Raw genomic sequence first — 18,210 nt, forward strand, 5'->3', positions numbered from 1 at the left:
CTTCCTGACCCAACCACTCCAGCTTAAGGTCTTCCTTTTTTGGACCGGTCCTCAAATCACAGAACTTTTGTTTCTCGTCTGTTTGCTTTTCTTCCTCAGGAAGTAATATTCTGTCATCTGCAGGTGTGTTCCAGCTGTGCCATCAGCAGTGTCCTCATCGTCTGGGGGGTTGCTGTGGTTATGTGAGACTTATGTCTTCTTGACAGAGAAAGAAGCGACATTCAGAGAGATCTAACAATCCCTCCCCTGCAGCGGGCCAGGGGTGACTCCAGAGATGGCTCACTGATGAAGAACACTTACTGCTCTGGGTTCCATTTCTACGCCCTCAGAGCAGTTTGCAACTGCCTGTAACACCAATTCTAGGGGGTCTAGCAACATTTTCTGACCTCTTCACGAGGTGGACATACACATAAAATTAATGATTACATAAAATGCAATACATATTTCTTTTACAATTTCCCTTCTCACTAGGAACTCGTTCCTCTCATGAACTTCCTGCATCTGGTCTTCTCTCTTGCATTGCTTTGGCAGACGCTTGCTGGGTCCACCGGAATGCTCTGGGGAACTGCTACCCTAGGGTGTGAGGTTTCCAACCACTTTTTGGTTTATTGTTGTTGTTATTTTTTCTGCTTTGGTCAGGAGTCTTATTATGTAGTTCGGCTAGTCTCAAACTCTCGATCTAGATACCAGGGAGATCTGCCTTTGCCTCCGCGGCGCTTCAGTGAAACCCAATAATCCTATCCAAATACGCCTAGCAGAACCTTGGCCGAGCTGCCGGGTTACCCAACTTGCCGGGCAACTTGGGGAGATTCAACCGCTGAACCTTGGGGGGCGGGTGCAAGAGAATGACACTACGCTAGACCAATCCCTGCAGGGGCGCCGGCCGCCAGACCCAATCACAAGCGAGCTAGGGAGGCGGGTGACAGCTCCGGCCGAAGATTACCAGCTCCAAGCTGAGTGATGATGCTCGGCCGCCGAGTCACTACTAGGGCCCAAAGAACGAGAGTGCGGCGGCCCGGGGGGTGGCGGGGACTGAGTCCAGGGCCGCCGGAGACCCGGAGGTGCGCTTATCTCTCTTTGCCTTCTAACAGGGCTCGAGTGTCCTCCTCTTGCGGTTCAGCTCCACTTCACTGTCCCTTCCTTCGGCTGTCCCCAGCTGGAGAGCCGTGCTGAAAAGCCGGGGGCCGCTGCGCCCCGCACTGGGTAACCGAGAACACAGTCCTGAACACCGTCCCACCTGTGCCTAGCCTAGCAGGAAGACTATAACCGAGGGGTGAGTTTTAAAAACGAAAACAGAAACTCCCCTTCCGCCCGGGAGCCCTTAACCTTTTTTACGAGGCCCTTAACCTGCAGCCAAAATAAAAATAATTGCGTAACCTCCGGGTTCCCGGGGGACTTCATTGTTTACCTTAAGGGAACCAGCCGGTGCTATTCGGCTCCGCACTGAGAGCATTAGCTAAGTGGAGTCGGGGATTGGGGGACGAGGGTGGGGGCGGCACTTTGTCCTGAGAGGCCCAGCTCCTCGGAGAGGAATGGAGTACTCTCTCCCGACCAGGGCGCTCTCTCAGAAATCTGGAACTCTTTTTGCTTGCTCATGCTTGTTTATGACACATTGTTCCAAGTTCCCCACGTTTGAGAATTTAGCCTCTGGGATAAGAAATCAACTGATGGTTTCTATCCCCTGCTTCTCTCCCCCGCCCCCCGCCTCCTAACAGACTGGACCTGCCCACTTGAGCAATATGAAGATTACATTCATAGAGCCCGCCATTCTCCTTAACGCGTTTGCTATGACTCTGACCATCCCGCTGACAGCGCAGTACGTGTACCGGAGGATATGGGAAGAAACCGGTAACTACACCTTTGCTTCCAATAGCAATGCCTCTGAATGTGAGCAAAACAAAAGCAACTCCATCTTTGCATTCCGGGAGGTAAGAAATTAAAACCTCCCATCCTATAGTGCATAGGGAATGGAAAGGAGTTCCAAACCAAAGAGGCTCTCCAGGGCGTGACCCCCCCCCCCGCACCCCCCCTCCCCCGCCAAAAAAAAATCAAATCAAGCGACCTTCTCTTTGTTCCCGTTTCAGTTAATAGGTCCTCTTACCACCTTTAATCTGGCTCTTTCTAACTCTCTAATGCACCCCCACCTCTGTCCCCACCACACCTCCTCCTTGTGGGACCAGATCTTTTATCCTTAGGAAATCTCACTACAATCTCACCCACTCTTGGTCTCTTGAAAACAAAAGTCTGAAAAACTGGACCTGGGTCAGCTGTTTCCCATGGGGTGGGGCAGCATTTGTTGAGGTCAGGAGGCTTCATTAGATAAGATAAGCTGGGCACCCTGGAGTTGAGTCCTGTGTCCACATCTGGACTGGCCAGTGCTTGCTTCAGCTCTCGGCATCCTAAAACGGTTTAGCTATATATTGTGGGGCCTCCCTCTGTCCTGTGTATATCTGACAAGAGCTCTGTCATCATTCTCCTGAGCCCTGAGGCAGGCTTTGTCAAAAGTCTATCAGAGTACGGGAGACGTCATCGGTTGTTTCTCTACAGGGCTGCTGCGTTTGCAAGCTCAGAACTGCTTTCATTAGGGATATTTTTCGGCAACAATAGATTGGCGCTGCCTTTACCAGCACAGATGAGAGGAGGTGGAGGCTGCACAGCTGCCTTCCCTGATCTGAGAGTCTCTCTGTACCAGCAAATGAGCCTGGGGTGAGGAGCTGGCAGAGAGCCCCCATGGGAAGGCCTGAGGCCTCCACAGCAGCCCTCAGGCAGCAGGTAGAAGCTGGATGGGGCAAAGTCCAGCTGCATGGCCAAGGCCTGTCTTCACTCATGTCCTCCTGCTGAGGAGAATTCTCTTGGAATAGAACATTTCTAACCAGCCGTGGGGACAGCACAGCCAGCCATAAAGAAAAAGATAAGGGTCTCGCCAGTGGTTCACTGTCCTCTGTAAAGTCTGCTCAGTCCTGTATTACAGCACTCGGGAGGCTGGAGGAGGAGGGTTATGAGTTCAAGGCCAATCTGGTCTACCCTGTCTCAAGGTAATAACAACAATAAAGGGGAAGAAGGATGGATAGACAGACAGACCAACAGACACTGACAGAGACAGAGAGACAGATATAGACAGACAGACAGAGAGACAGACAGACAGAAGAAGCTAAGTACAAGATCACATGACTGTGATGTCTAAGGGCCTAGGCTGGATTCCTCAGATCTTTAAAAAACAAACAAACAAACAAACAAACAAACAAAACATTTCAAGGTTGGTCTTTCCCAGGACTGAGATTCCAGGGGTTCATCATTTCTGAGATGGAGTCAGGAATTGTTTTCAACCCTCCCCAGGTGACAGGGGCAAGCCCCTTGCTGCAGTATGTGGGGGGCCTAGGAGGAAAATACTTGTCTGTGTTATACACTGAAGGAAGCCCTAGTTGTTGACCAACACCACACACACACACACACACACACACACCAACTGCATAGAGCAGTCTCATTTTGCTTTTAGACAAACTTCCAATCTGATGTTTCTTTTTCTTTATTTTTTTTTAAATTTTGTGGTGTTTTGTTTTGTTTTTCAAGACAGGGTTTCACTGTGTAGTCCTGGCTGTTCTGGAACTCACACTGTAGACCAGGCTGGCCTCAAACTCACAGAGATCCACCTGCCTCTGCCTCCTGAGTGCTGGAGTTAAAAGTGTGAGCCACCACAGCCAGGCCAAGAGACTACTCATATTCCAGGTCTTGTTTCCCAAAGTTGGTACTCTCAGATCTCTGGTGCTTTCCCTAAGAGTCGGGAAGTAGACACCACTGCCCCACCCCACCCCCATTCCCCTGTCCAGCCCTACCCTGCTGCCCACGGCTGGGACAGGACAGGACAAGAAGGAGGCTGACAGGCTCATTTTTGCCTGCATCACTTCCTTCTGGGCCCTTTCAAGATGCTGTCCTTGTATGACTTCTGAGAGAACACCCTCCTCCATCCGAATCTGAACGCCTGGCCTCCCGCTCAGAGCTTCCATTTCTAGCAACTGGCTCCGTTGTGTGGTCTTGGCCCCTTGGCTTCCAAATATGGGGCTAGGAGTTTGTATACTGGTCACCTTAAAAAATAAGGAGCCAGCCCTGGGAGAGTACTGGAAGAACAAGATTCCTTTCTTACTACCTCGCCCCAAGTGCCATTGTGTATAAAAGGACCTTGTGCATTACGACAGGGAACCCTGTCCTGATCAGCCATGTTTGTCTGTCTTTCTCATCCCAGTCTGCATCTCTGTTGCTGTGATAAAACACTGACCAAAAACAACTTGGAAGGGGAGAGGGATTATTTGGCTTACAGGTTAGAGCTCCATCATGGAGGGAAAGCAAGGCAGGAGCCTGGAGGCAGGAACCTGAAGCAGAGACCACAGGAGAACACTGCTTAATGGCTTGCTCCCCATAGCTTGCTCAGCTAACTTTCTTATGCAGTCAGGACGAGCTGCTCAGGAATAGTACCACGACAGTAAATCAATAATCAAGAAAAATGCCCACAGACACGGCCACAGGCCAGTCTGGTGGAGGCAATTCCTCCTTAGAGGTTCCCTCCTCCAACTGTGTGTCAAGTTGACAACTAAAGCTGACTATGACACATCCCAATAACAAATACACTCACGGGTCCCTATGAGCTAGCATGTAATGTTTCAGGGTGTGGAAAGAAAAATAATCTTAACTAAACTTGAAATGGTGGTGCATTGCCTGTAATTCTAGCACCCAGGAGGTAGAGGCTGGAAGATCGTGAGTTCAAAGCCAACCTGGGAAACTTAGTAAGATACCCTCAAAAATCCAAGAGCTGAGGATATAGCTTAGTGACAGAGGGCTTGGCACGCACCAAGCCTTGGGTTCCATCTTTGTCACCACCAAAAATGTCATAATAAAACTTACCGTACTGAACATCTATAATCCCAGCACCAGAGAGAGAGGCAGAGGGTTACAAGGTCAAGACCAACTCAGGCTACATGAGGAGACCTGCTCTCAAAACTGAAAATCATTAAAGAATAAGTTGAGCTCTCGTACCTATATTTGATATTTGAGAGTCTGTATTTTAAGGGAAAGTCTTATTTTCTAACCCTTTTCATTAACACAGACATATATACATACGTGTGTGTGTGTGTGTGTGTGTGTGTGTGTGTGTACATCTTAGTGTTCTATTGCTGTGAAGAGACACCATGACCATGGCAACTCTTGTAAAGGAAAACATTTAATTGGGGCTGGCTTACAGTTCAGAGATTCAGTATCATCATGGTGGGAGCATGACAGCACGCAGGCAGACATGGTACTTGGAGGAGCTGAGAGCTCTATGTCTGGATCTATGAGCAGCCGGAAGAGGTAGCCATTAGGCCAAGCTCGAGCTTCTGAAACCTAGAAGCCCATCCTCATTGACACACATCCTCCAGCAAGGCCACATGTACTAGCAAGTGTCTATGGGTGCCCTCAAATCACCACAATATATATGTACACGCGCACACACACACACACACACACACACACACACACACACACACTATTGCTAAGACAGGAGGATTACAAACTAGTGGCTAGCCTGGTGAGAACTTGTCTCAAAAGAAAACTTTATTTTTGCCTTCATCTATTTTTTTCAATGTTCCAAGTTCTTGGAGCCGTGTGACCAGAAGTCTCTCTCATCTCCATGCTTGTCCCAGGCAATAGGCTTACGCTCCATGGGGCCATTACACCATAGTTGGTGCTTTTAGCTAAGAAGAAGTGGGTTCTTGCCATGCTTGTTGACATTTATAGAGGAAGGAATTTCCTAACCACTTGATACACCCTTTCCTTGTTAAACAATTACTTCTCAAGTAGTAAATTAATAACAGCTATCTGATAACAGAGACTTGTTTTTCTCAGGCAACTTTTTTAAAAGGTATTTTTATTTTAAGTGTATGGATGTTTTGCCTGCATGTATGTCTGGTGTACAGTGCACTCAGAGGGCAGAAGAAGGCATCAGATCCCCTGAGACTGTTGTTACAGATGATTGTGAGTCACCATGTAAGTGCTGGGAACTGAACCTGGGTCTTCTGCAAGAGGAGCCAGCGCTCCTAACCACTGAGCCATGTCTCCAGGCCCATAGTTTGTTTCTTATACCCCTAATTATAACTTCAGATGGAACTGTTCTCTGAGTTTGTCTTGTTAAAGATCTTGTTTTTTTTTTTTTTTTTAAAAAACAACAGTTTTCCCAGACTACAGAGGAGGGCATTGCTGTTCAAGACTGGGTGAGAACTAACAGCAGAAAACAGACTTGGGTGGACCAGTATAAATGAGAACAGGAACCCTAAGGGGAAAGCCTGCTTGAGAAATTGAGTCATTAAAACATGACTTTATGTCTATTAACTCAGTAAATACTCACCTGAAGGTTACTGTAAGCACATAAAGACACACTCATAGAACAGGCAAGACCGAGACTAAACATGGCCCAGGCCTTGCACTGGGCAACTCAGATGTCTTTCAATGTTAACCCTCTCAACAAAGTAAGTTTTTATTCCCTCCTGTCAGAAGAAGCAGTGACAGACACAATCATTTGACAGTATCCTCCACTGCCTGCAAAGTGACAGAGTCCTTATCTCCTTCAGCCGTGCGTTCATTCGGTACCCACTAAGAGCCTCCCTGTGCCCAGTACTGTCCTCGGAGCTAGTGACACCGAGGGTAGGAAGACAAAGACCTGGCTCCCCGTAGGTTAGGTTATAGTGGGGCAGAAAAACACTTAATTTTTTATGGCTCATTAATCATCAGACTGCTTTCTGATAGCATAGGCCTTTTGTTCTTCACACACAGTATTTCCCATTATAAACATGCCACAAGACATGGCAAGTGCAATATGCCTTTAACTTTATTTTATTTACTTTTGTGTTGTGAAGTGCCATGTGGGTGCTGGGATTTGAACCACGGTCCTGTGGAAGAACAGCCAGTGCTCTTAACCACTGAGCCATCTCTCCAACCCTCACAATATGTCTTTAAAAGACTTTTTAAATGATTTTTTTTTCGTGTGTATGGGTGTTTTGCCTGCATGCATGTATGTGCACCATGTACCTGCCTAGATGCCTGTGGAAGCAAGAAGATGCTGCTGCTGGATTCCCTAGCAGTGGAGTTACAGAGAGTCAGTCATGCATCACCATATGGATGATGGGAATCAGACCGGGGTCCTCTGCAAGAACAGCCAGTGCTTCTAACCACTGAGCCATATCTCCAGCCCCACATAATGTCTTTAAATAGCCCTAAATTCTTCCCATCGAATGGGAATGTCACAGCTCCCCGAGTGTGTGCCCTTTTGTACACATGGCCTCTTGTCTGTTGCCATTGTATTCTCAGCCCTCGGCTGCAATGGTCTCTTAAGCAATGCAAGACTCTTCTTCTGGCTCTATCTCATTACTTCTATAGTAAAGGAAGGAATCTGTTCTCACGAGTTCTGTCGGTGGACGCAAAGATTAAAAGGGGGCAGAGGTCCGCTTACTTATGTGTTCACTTCGATCCTGTAACCTAGGCAGGAAGACCCATCACCACAGGGGTCATCATCACTCAGGGTGTCGAACAGAAGTCCCAATGATCTCTCAGAGCAATTGGTTCATGGGGGTGGGGTGGAGTGGGGCGAGAGTGGAAGAATACCGTTCTATTGCCAGCACCAGAGTCTGTGACACGCACATGTCCTTTGTATAGACAGACACACCAAGGCACACATTTTTCTCTTTGTAGCTTGGAGTCTCTACCCTGCGTGGTGTGTGGGTCTCTTGATGAAGCATGGGTGGCTGTGTTACTTCTAACGTGTGCTTTATGAACTGCAGGAAAACTTAATTGGTACTGTCCCCTCACATACCCGGCAGCCTCCCACTCATAACCAGAGGCGACACTGCAGTCTTTTTATGGTCATAGAATCTGTCAACCCTTTGTCTTGGTTCTTGCAGGAAGTTCAGAAAAAGGCATCTCTCTTCAGCCTGCAGGTGGAAATGAGTGGCTTAATTCCCGGTCTGGTGTCTACCTTCATGCTTTTATCGAGCAGCGACAACCATGGACGGAAACTTCCCATGGTCCTGTCTTCTCTTGGCTCTCTGGGAACCAACATTTGGCTCTGCGTGATGTCCTACCTTGATCTTCCTCTCCAGCTTCTGATAGCATCCACCTTTGTCGGTGCCCTCTTCGGGAACTATACCACGTTCTGGGGAGCTTGCTTCGCCTACATTGTGGATCAGCAGAAAGAATACAAGCATAGAATCATCCGGATAGCCATCCTGGATTTTATGCTCGGAGTCGTCACTGGGCTAACAGGCCTGTCCTCTGGCTATTTTATCCGAGAACTGGGTTTTGTGTGGTCCTATTTCATTATTGCCGTAGTAACTGTAGTCAACCTGACCTACATTTCATTTTTCCTCAGCGATCCCATAAAGGAGTCATCATCTCAGATTATCACTATGTCCTGTATCGAAAGCCTCAAGGACCTATTTTACCGGACTTACATGCTTTTTAGAAACGGTTCCGGGAAGCGGCGGTCTTTGCTCTGTCTGCTGATTTTTACCCTCGTCGTCTATTTCTTTGTGATCATCGGCATCTCCCCGATTTTTACACTTTATGAGCTGGGCCCTCCGCTCTGCTGGAATGAGGTCTATATAGGCTATGGGTCAGCACTGGGCAGTGTCTCCTTTTTGAGTAGTTTCTTGGGCATATGGCTATTTTCTTATTGTTTGAAGGATATTCACATTGCCTATATTGGCATTTTTACCACCATGGTGGGGATGTTGCTGGCTGCTTTCACCAAGACCACTCTGATGATGTTTTTAGGTAAGTGACAAATGTGTCTGATTTATGGAAAATGAGTTCAGTCCGTTAGGAGGAGGGGTTTACGCTCAACACAAAGCTCTCTATGAACCCACTCTATTTCAAGTAAACAGCTAGCTTACCAGAAGTCAACAATCAGAATGCCAGATTTACCAAGATACAACAAATACTCAGAATGAACACGATTTTCCAAATTTGCATTATTTGCCAAAAATGTTGAGGGACATTTTGTGTGTGTGTGTGTGAGTGTGTGATTCAGTTCTTGAGTGTAGCTCCCACTGAAATGAGTGTTCCTTTGAATGCTGCATTGGAAAGGGTTGTGGAACTGTAATACAGAATATTAGTTCAAGTCAGCCGTTTCTACCAGGAAGATACATCCTTGCCACTTGCTGGAAAAACAGTTTGGAGAATCAGAGTTAGACTTCACTTCCTCCTATATCGATGGGTGACCTTGGTATGCTTGCCCCTCTGAGCCCTTCCTCTGATGGGCACAGGACTGCTCCATTCAGAGGGTTTAATGAGCCTTGGAGAACTGGAAGGCTCTTAGCGCAGTGTCTTTTAGACAGTGGGAGCTATGCCCGTTTCACGAAGAGTGCCAAGACCATATTAAGTCAACATATGCATGCAAATACTGTAGAAAATGTAAATGTGTTAATTGTAAAAGCAAACACCATTATTTGGTGATATGACTAAAAAAAATGGTTGTATTAAGAAGCACAGTTTAAAGCTGCCTGTGATGGAGCACACCTTTGGGCTGGGGAGTCCATGTGAGTTTGAGGGCAGTCTGGTCTACCTAGTAAGTTCCAGATTAGCCAGGGCTACATAGTAAAACCCTCTGTCAAAACAGACAGACAGACAAAGTACACACACACACACACACACACACACGCACACAAATTTTAATATATATAAAATTTAAGAGCAGAGAAAATTGTGTTTATAGTTTCCTGCCAAAAAAAATGAACCAACAAGACAATTAAGAGCCAGCTTGCCTATAAAGGAATTTTTAGAGCAAGGAGATAAAATCCCCATGAATGTCAAAATAAAAGCATAAAATACAAATAAAAAACATATAAAAGAAGCTGAAGGGATGGTTCATCGGTTAAGAGCAGGTACTGCCCTTACAGAGGACCTGAGTTCAGTTCCCAGGCTCATGATCACCTGGTCCAGGGGATCCAACACCCTCTTCTGCCCCCATAGGTATATACAAATACATGGGACATACACATACACACACACACAAATGAAAATATTTTTAAAATGGCTAAAAGCTAATCCGTAGTCAAAACTTGCTGGATAAGTTAATACCTCATTAGAAAAATAGGCAGATGGGTCTCATCTGGACCAAATAGGCAGACTGAACACACCTGTACCAAAACATCCATGGATTCTACTTGTAGGACCAAAACCGGAATTCTAGAATAAAGCAAGCCTCATATGACTGACTGGCCAGTAGCCTGTTAATCTATTAGGTAAAACTGCAGTTAGCTGGATCTTCAGCCACAGAGGGTCGGGGTGTTCATAGGAGGAACTGTCTAGGTGGGAGAGCGTGCTGACTCAGCCTGATTTGCCTGTATCATTTGTCTCTCTCAGTCAGGATACCGTTCTTTTTCACCATCATGCCTCTTTCCATCCTGAGGTCCATGCTGTCAAAGGTGGTCCACTCCACTGAGCAAGGTGAGTTTACTTTAAAGCTCGAAGTGTCTGGGTAGCCTCTTCCTGCCAGGGCCTCCTTTTGAAGGAAGCGCCTAGCTTTGTTAGAAGCTGGCTTACACTCAGGCAGAGAGGCCCTGCTTGGGGACTTTGCTTTAGAAGGCTTCTCTGGCCTTGTCTCAGCCAGAAGAAGAAAAGCGATTTGGGAGTCAAGAGGTTTCCCCCATCGTGAACTTCAGCCCCCCTTCCCTTTCTAGCTGCAGTCTGGTTACTGGGGCCACTCTGGTTCATGCCTACTGAGTGCCGGGATGATCCTCTTCCATGGACTGTGCCCAACCCCCATGCACTCCCTCTCCACCAAAGGGGGGACCAGTGGTGGCTCCTCATAGGCAGGTCTGTCCTGACCTGGAGTTGTACAAAGGTGTTGGCACCTAGATGTGAATGTTCCCTTCTGAGCTGGACATTGAGGGGAAGTCAAACGAGGTAGGCTGCAGGCTTTGGACAGCTCGCTCATTGCTGTCTAGTTTCTAGATGGAACACTTGAAAAGCCTGGGAGTTCTGTGTTTCCATCTATTGTATCTGGCCTTCCACAGTATAGACACAGCATACTTTATCTTTAGTGGGTTTTTAGCTAAGAAACAGTGGCATACATTTGAAAATTTTAGTCAAACTTATTATTTTGCACATTGACCAAAAAAATTCATGAAAATAATTAAACCAACTTTAAGTTGGATAGTATTTGCATATAATTTATATATAACCTTAGGCTTTCACCATCTCTGGATGACCCATAATACCTAAGATGATACAAATATTTAAGTAGTCATTTTACTGTTTGCAGTTGTTTAGGGAATAATGACAAGAAGAGAAAAAATATCTGTGCACATGTTTAGTGCCTAACTATAGGCTTGATGGGTGGTTGGCCGAACCTTCGGATACTGAAGCTCGTGGATACAGGGGGCCATCCATGCTTAGAAGGTGATAGTAACCTTCAGTTACATTCATGCCTTGGGCTCCAGAAATGCTTTCTTCTGGGCTTGAATCTGAGGCCAAGCTGGAAACACAAAGCTGGTTCAGGCTGAGGGAATCCCATGGAATGTAATCCAGAGGGGTGGGCTGTGTGGAGGCAGCCAGAGAGAGGCCCAGAGAGAGGCCCAGAGAAGAAGCCCAGGCGGCTTCTTTCCCTTGACCGAGTGCAAGGTGGCCAGCAGGGAAGTCTCCAGTGGCAGACAGGGGCACAGAAGACTAGAGCTTTGGAGGTGCAGGTAGAAAATCACCATGCGGGGTAGATAAGAAGAGCCGTAAGAGGGTGCTGGTGTCTATGGCGCTCTCCTCCCTCAGTATTCTATGAATATCATCAGACTTAGGTACTTCTCTTGTCTTGTATTTGAGCCTTGAACGAATGCTCTCACACAGTATTCGTGAATCATCCTAATAGCGCACTTGTGTTTGTGTCTGTTTAGTGAATGCTGGGGAAAACTGCTTACCTCACTCAGGTTTAAAATATGACAATTGGTTCTTGGGCGCTCATAAACTGAAGCCTTGCCTTCCTCGAAGGCCTTCATAGACCATGTTGTGATGGTTCTTGTCTGAGGGTTTTACTGTTGCAAAGAGACACCATGGCCAAGGCAACTCTTACACGTAAAACATTTCATTGGGGCTGGTTTACAATTTCAGAGGTTTAGTCCGTTATCATCATGATGTGAGCATAGCAGTGTCCAGGCAGACACGGTGCTGGAGGAGGAGCTGAGAGTTTTATATCTTGATCAGAAGGCAGCCTGGTGGAGACTCTCATTCCACATTGGGCGGAGCCCGAGCACTAGGAGACGTCAGAGCCTGCCTACACAGTGAAACGCTTCCTCCCACAAGGCCACACCTATTACAACAAGACCACACCAAATAGTGCCAAGCATAGTCAAAACACCAGTTATCTAGAGAGCACTTAGGAACAATAACGGTGCCATGGACCAACAGACCTGCGCTCTTGACTTCCACAGTGGTTTCTCTGATGGGACACCAAAGGAATAACAACCAAAGAAAAAGAATTTAGTTAAGAGGCTGAGAGACGGCTCAGTGGTGGAGAGCACTGGCTGCTCTTGTCAGAGCTGGATTCTGTTCTCAGCGCTCAAATGGTGACTCAGAACCATCTATAGTAACTCCAGTTCCAGGGGATCTGTTACCTTCTCCTGGTTCCTATGGGCAGCAGGCACGCATGTGGTTCACACACAGCCGCAGGCCGAACATTAATATACAGAAAACAAATACATCTAAAAATAATAATTATAATAATGATTGTGTTCCAATCCCTGAACTAAGAAGTATTTTAGATAGTGGCCAAATTTCAATTATCTCAATACATTCCCAATCCTTTATTTGTTTTTTAAAAAGATTACTTTGTGAAAATATGATGAACTTTAGAGTGATCAAGAGAGGGGGACAGATCAGAGGCCACCGGGTGTAACCGCTCTCCGCTGGCTGAGACCAGGTGCAACACTCTCCGATGGCTGAGACCTGAGCGTTCAGAGGCTGGGGCACAACTCAGTGAGAGAGAACATGCTTGAGAAACCAGAAGAGAGAGAAAATAGCATTTTGGTAATGTTTCTGAAAATCCCTGTGTTTTTAAAAGGCTTCTGACCTAGACTTGCTGTCTTGCTTTGGGGACACTCACAAACTCATAGTAAGTATAAATCAGGACACCATAATAAGACAGTTCTGATTTCTGAGTTGCTTGATTGTTTTATATAATTCTTTTTACAGATTTATTTATTTTATATACCTGGGATGTTTTATCTGCATGTACATCTTATCTGTACATAAAAAGAAGTCATCTGATCCCATGAAACTACAGTTGTAGATGGTTGTGAGTCACCATGTGGTTGCTGGGAATTGAACTCAGGACCCCTGAAAGAGCAGCCAGTGCTTTTAACCACTGAGCCATCTCACCAGTCCACCCGATTTTTTTTTTTTTTTAAGTCGATGCTCACTCTGGATGTATTGGATCCAGCTTATGTCTGCAACTATTCAACGTTGGCTTACTCAGAAAAGTCAAGCAATAAGCCAGTGCTATTCTGTAATACCATATTGTAGCAGACAGATGGCACCCGGCCTGACCTATTTACCTTAGAGAATGGATGGATTCTCTTACGTATCAGAACCAGCACGGTACAGTCAGGTTTTTGTACTGTAGCGCTATTCCAGGGAATAGCAAGAAACACGAACAAAATATTGTAACCAAGCAAGTAGGAAAGCAGTTAAACCAACTCTGTGCATCACCATAAACCATGAGACAGTGCATTTACATGCTACGGGGTGATTGATGAAAAGAGTCCTGAGTTAAACCCTTATTCATTTATTTAGCACGTGTTTATTAAATGGCTACCATGTACCAGGACAGCTGGGCCCTGAGGACTTCACAAAAGCAGAACAGACATGCACATGAAATTGACAGAGCTAGAGCTCAGATAGGAGATACATACATGTCCACACAGGAGATTCTATCTGTGGAAGAGGTAGCTTGAAACTGGGAGGAAACACTGCAGTGTGGGACTGAGTCAGCTGTTGGTACCTTTGTCAGCGTTCCCCTGGAGACATCAGAGCTCGGCTATTTGGGATTTCAGCATCTCTCCCAACAGGTCCACAGGGAGCACCTTGGCTCAGATTGTTCACCTCCAAAATGCATCAGTGACTTTGGTGGTGGTGGTGGGGGGGGGAATGAAGTTGTTGTTGAGACCGGCTCTCAAGCATTACCTTGAATTTCTGATCCTCTTGAGCACCGAGATTAAGAGTGTGTGCCACCACACCTGGCTTGTGCTGTGCTGGCTTCTTTCATGCTAGACAAGCGATCTGCCACCTGAGTCACATCCCCGGCGCCTTCTCAAGGATACTGAGGGGATGGCTTTCGTTCACCAAGTCAAACCCCATTGCTGTTTTCAGTGAACAAGTTCTCTTGGTTCACTTTAGACTTATTTTGTAATTCAGCGCTTTCTTTTTTTTTCTCCCTCCACACCTCTGCCCGAAACAGGTGCATTATTTGCTTGCATAGCTTTCTTAGAAACACTTGGTGGAGTCACTTCGACCTCTGCGTATAATGGGATCTACTCAGCCACGGTTGCCTGGTACCCTGGCTTCATCTTTCTGCTGTCTGCTGGCCTCCTGGTCCTCCCAGCCATCAGTCTATGGTAGGTAGCTCTCTCATCATTCCATCAAAGAGTGATTGGGTTAAACGAATCGTCTACCTCTACCAGCAAAATGACACAGGCTCTTGACATTTTGCTTCAGAGGATGTTTTTCTCAAGAATTATCGGTCACGAATATACCTGTCAGTAACTTGAGAACTTAAAATGAGACGGTGCCATTGGCTGTTGAGAACTGTGTGTGTGTTTGGGGCGGGGTGGCCTTAGGTCACAGACACAGAGGAGTCATTTTATGGGGTTCTAAGATTCCGCAGCGTAACAACAGCGTATCCTGGGGATGTGGGAGAGAGAAAAATCTCAAGGGGTTTATTTTATTAATTTTAGATCACTATACATAACAAATCAGTGAGGTTCAAGATGCCAGGATATACCTGCTACACAGAACTTGTATAATTTATTAAAAGCTACGTATGGGTGGAAAGACAAAATCTTGGTAAGTTGGAAAGCAAAATCTCTTAACCCATTCCAAATTCTCGCTTGTTGTTATAGCGGCGTCAAGTGCATTGGCTGGGAAGAGAGAAGCTACACACTGCTTATCCATGAAGAACCCAGTGAGCACAGAGCAGACTAGTGACAGTCAGCAGCAATGCTCGTCCCTGTGCACGACTCCTGGAGGATAGAAACTCCACAATCAGAATTTCACTAGCAATCCACGTGACAAAACCCTGTCTCCTAAGCCAAGTGAGTTGGGAGGATGTACCCTGCTGCCTCTCGGGACACCCAGCTGTGTTCTTCAAAGAACAGGCCCTTCTCCTGTCACTTCTCCACGGACCAGAGAAACAGAGTGGAAAGCCAAGGAAGGCTCTTGAAACCTTGCTAAAACTTAAAGCAATAACTTCACTGACATGCTCCAATCTGCCATGTGGAGACTAAGGAGTTCTGAGTTCAGTCTCTCCGTTTGCACAACGGGTTTGCTGGCCTCTCAGGGATTTTGAAGACATAATGAGGAATTTTTATTCAGAATAATCACTGGTATGGAAATAATGTTCCGGGCACTTCTAGTTCTTCCAGTACTTGACTGATGTTTTAAGAGCCTGTCAAGGCTGTACTAATGGAATGAAAAATCCTTGAACAAGAAGCACCTTTTAAAATATGTTTTTCACTTTTCCTAGTATTTTATTCAGTGACAAGCCTGATGATGTTTTTATATGTAATGAAGGGAGTGGGTAGAAAATCAGATTATAAATAAAATTGTCTTAAATTCTAAAACTGAATTGACAGCTCGGTGCGGTATAAAGTCACACCTCACAGCCTGTTCTCCCACAACACGGGCTATCTGTCACGGTTCACACACCCTGCTGGGTTTCCCACCTCTGAGCTTTCTTCCCTTCCTCCCTCTCATGCTCCACATTGTGCTGAGAAGGATGTTTCTAAAACACAGAGCTTTTTTTTTTTTCAGCTACTGTTGCTCATAGAGGAATGAGGCAAGCATGCGACCCCAGCCTGATCCTGCTCCACCCCACCCCACAACACCCCACACCCATTCTTAGACCCACCCTCGTCCCCCAAACCCACCTCCTCTCCTTTTTACAGACTGTTCAACTCATCCCTCCTGTCATGTTTGATTAAAACTGTCTCAGCCAAAAACCCCTGCTTCCTCTGTGTGGCCATGGCTCCTGACATGTGTCACGTCAAGTCTCTGCAGGACTAATACAGCCCTTTGTATAAACAAGAATTCCACCTAAGGAGAGTTTTAAGTGTGTGCCTGCCCTAAACCAAGTGAGCGCTGAGGCAGCTCTACATTATTTCTGTACCAGATGCATGCAGTGCCCACGGAGGCCGGAAGAGGGTGCTACACTTCCTGGAACCAGAGTTAAAGATGGTTGTAAGCCACCATGTGGGGGATGGGAACTGGACCCAGGTCCTCTACATGAGCAGCCAGTGATCTAACCACTGAAGCATCTCTCCAGCCCAAGACCATATTTGTTTCCCTTCTGGTAGGTCTCCTTGAAGACAGGACAGTCTTTACTCACCGCATGTAAATGTTTGCAGAACTAAATCTGATGGCTACTTTTATTTGCAATAACCGTTTAAATCACAACTCTAATGGTTTGTGAAGTAACTGCTTCCCGTTGGTTCCTAAGCTAACCCTGCAAACAGATTGAAAGTGTTGGCCCGTGCACCTTTCAAGTTGACTCATCTTGTTTCCATGATCCTTTTTTCCTGTGCAGCTGCGGATGTTTGTGCCTATGGAGCCATATCCTCCCTCAGTCACCACCACCTGGGGTTTTAAAGAACGTGTCCTTAAAGAGTTTTTGTCATGGGAGAGGAACATGTTTCCAGGATGACCACACAACACCCAAATCAACATGTACAACCACCATGTTCTTTCTTCTTCTTCTTCTTCTTTTTTTTTTTTTTTTCGAGACATGGTTTCTCTGTGTATCCCTGTCTGTCCTGGAACTCACTCTGTAGACCAGGCTGGCCTCGAACTCAGAAATCCGCCTGCCTCTGCCTCCCAAGTGCTGGGATTAAAGGTGTGCTCCACCACCACCCAGCATGTTCTTTCTTCTGCTCTTTATATCTGTCTCCCTACATCACTTTAACTCAATGGCTTGGTTACCTGCGGCCAAAGTCCACAAACATTAGTGTCTAGTCTTGAAACCAAGGAGGATTTTATTACAGGATATTGCAGCAATTGCTTCAGTTTATTATCAGCTATTGCTGTTAGCCTTTGACCCTGCCTAATTTGTAAATAACAGGCATGTGTCTTGAGGGAAAAAAAAGAACCAGTATGTTAGATATTAGATAATACCCACAGTTTCAGACATTCACTAGAGGACCTGGAACAGGTCTCCATAGACCAAAGGGCTGATAACAGGGCAGGCTGCCTTGTGGTCAGCTTTCTAAAGAGATGCCTGCATATTAGAATCCAGAGATGGCAGAGTGTTGAGGCAGGGGAAGGGCAGGAGGGAGAATTCCCCTGGTTTTATGCTCTAGGTATGTGAATTCAGTAGAACCACAATGGGATCTTGCAGTCTTTAGAAACTAACCCAGGGCTGGCAAGATGGCTCCCCAGATACAAGCACACCTTTGTGCTTGCCACCAAGACCAACAACCCGAGTTCAATCCCTGGGACCCAAATGGTAGGAGGGAACTGACTCCTACAAGCTGTCCTCTGACCTCCACATAGGTGCTATGGTGTGTACACACACACACACATAGACACACACACACACTAATAAATTTAAAATTTTTTTGAGAACTTCATACAGTATATTTTAATCAAATCCAACACACCAAATTCCTCCCGAGACCTGTCTTCAGCGTAACCTCCCAACCCAACTTACGTCAGGTTTTTGTTTTTAAACGCTTAGGGTCTTGGGAGTTGAGTTTGGTGGTCCTAGCAGGTGCCATACCTTTAAAGAAAACGGAATGGCTCTCCCAGCAGATACCAAATGCTTCGGAGCATTTCGTGCCCACACCCTACCCACCTTCACATCAGGATATGGCTTGAGTTCATGCAGGCGTGTGCATGCTGCATGGTACCTATGTGCAACTACCTTGTTGTGTCTAAAAACACCATTTCCTTGAAGTTTCCAGAAATAGTCGTCATGAACCCCAGTAAATAAAC

General features: G+C 46.3%; 1 protein-coding gene across 1 annotated transcript; it reads left to right on the forward strand.

Moving 5' to 3' along the window:
- Positions 1-904: 904 nt before the first annotated feature.
- Slc46a3 (solute carrier family 46 member 3) lies at positions 905-15,850 on the forward strand. The gene is made up of 6 exons (XM_076923903.1): positions 905-1,273; positions 1,716-1,928; positions 7,923-8,793; positions 10,384-10,467; positions 14,465-14,621; positions 15,126-15,850. The coding sequence occupies exons 2-6, from the start codon at positions 1,740-1,742 to the stop codon at positions 15,205-15,207; spliced, it is 1,383 nt and encodes a 460-aa protein (XP_076780018.1). The 5' UTR covers positions 905-1,273; positions 1,716-1,739; the 3' UTR covers positions 15,208-15,850.
- Positions 15,851-18,210: the final 2,360 nt, after the last annotated feature.

This window comes from Arvicanthis niloticus, chromosome 24 (assembly GCF_011762505.2).
Source record: "Arvicanthis niloticus isolate mArvNil1 chromosome 24, mArvNil1.pat.X, whole genome shotgun sequence".
Taxonomy (NCBI): domain Eukaryota; kingdom Metazoa; phylum Chordata; class Mammalia; order Rodentia; family Muridae; genus Arvicanthis; species Arvicanthis niloticus.

What these genes read in the sequence shown, in the direction of transcription:
- Slc46a3 (XM_076923903.1), top strand. Translation starts at nt 1,740, where the DNA reads ATGAAGATTACATTCATAGAGCCCGCCATTCTCCTTAACGCGTTTGCT. An exon ending in CCATCTTTGCATTCCGGGAG is followed by an intron (nt 1,929 to 7,922) that starts GTAAGAAATTAA and finishes TGGTTCTTGCAG; the next exon opens with GAAGTTCAGAAAAAGGCATC. An exon ending in GGTCCACTCCACTGAGCAAG is followed by an intron (nt 10,468 to 14,464) that starts GTGAGTTTACTT and finishes TGCCCGAAACAG; the next exon opens with GTGCATTATTTGCTTGCATA.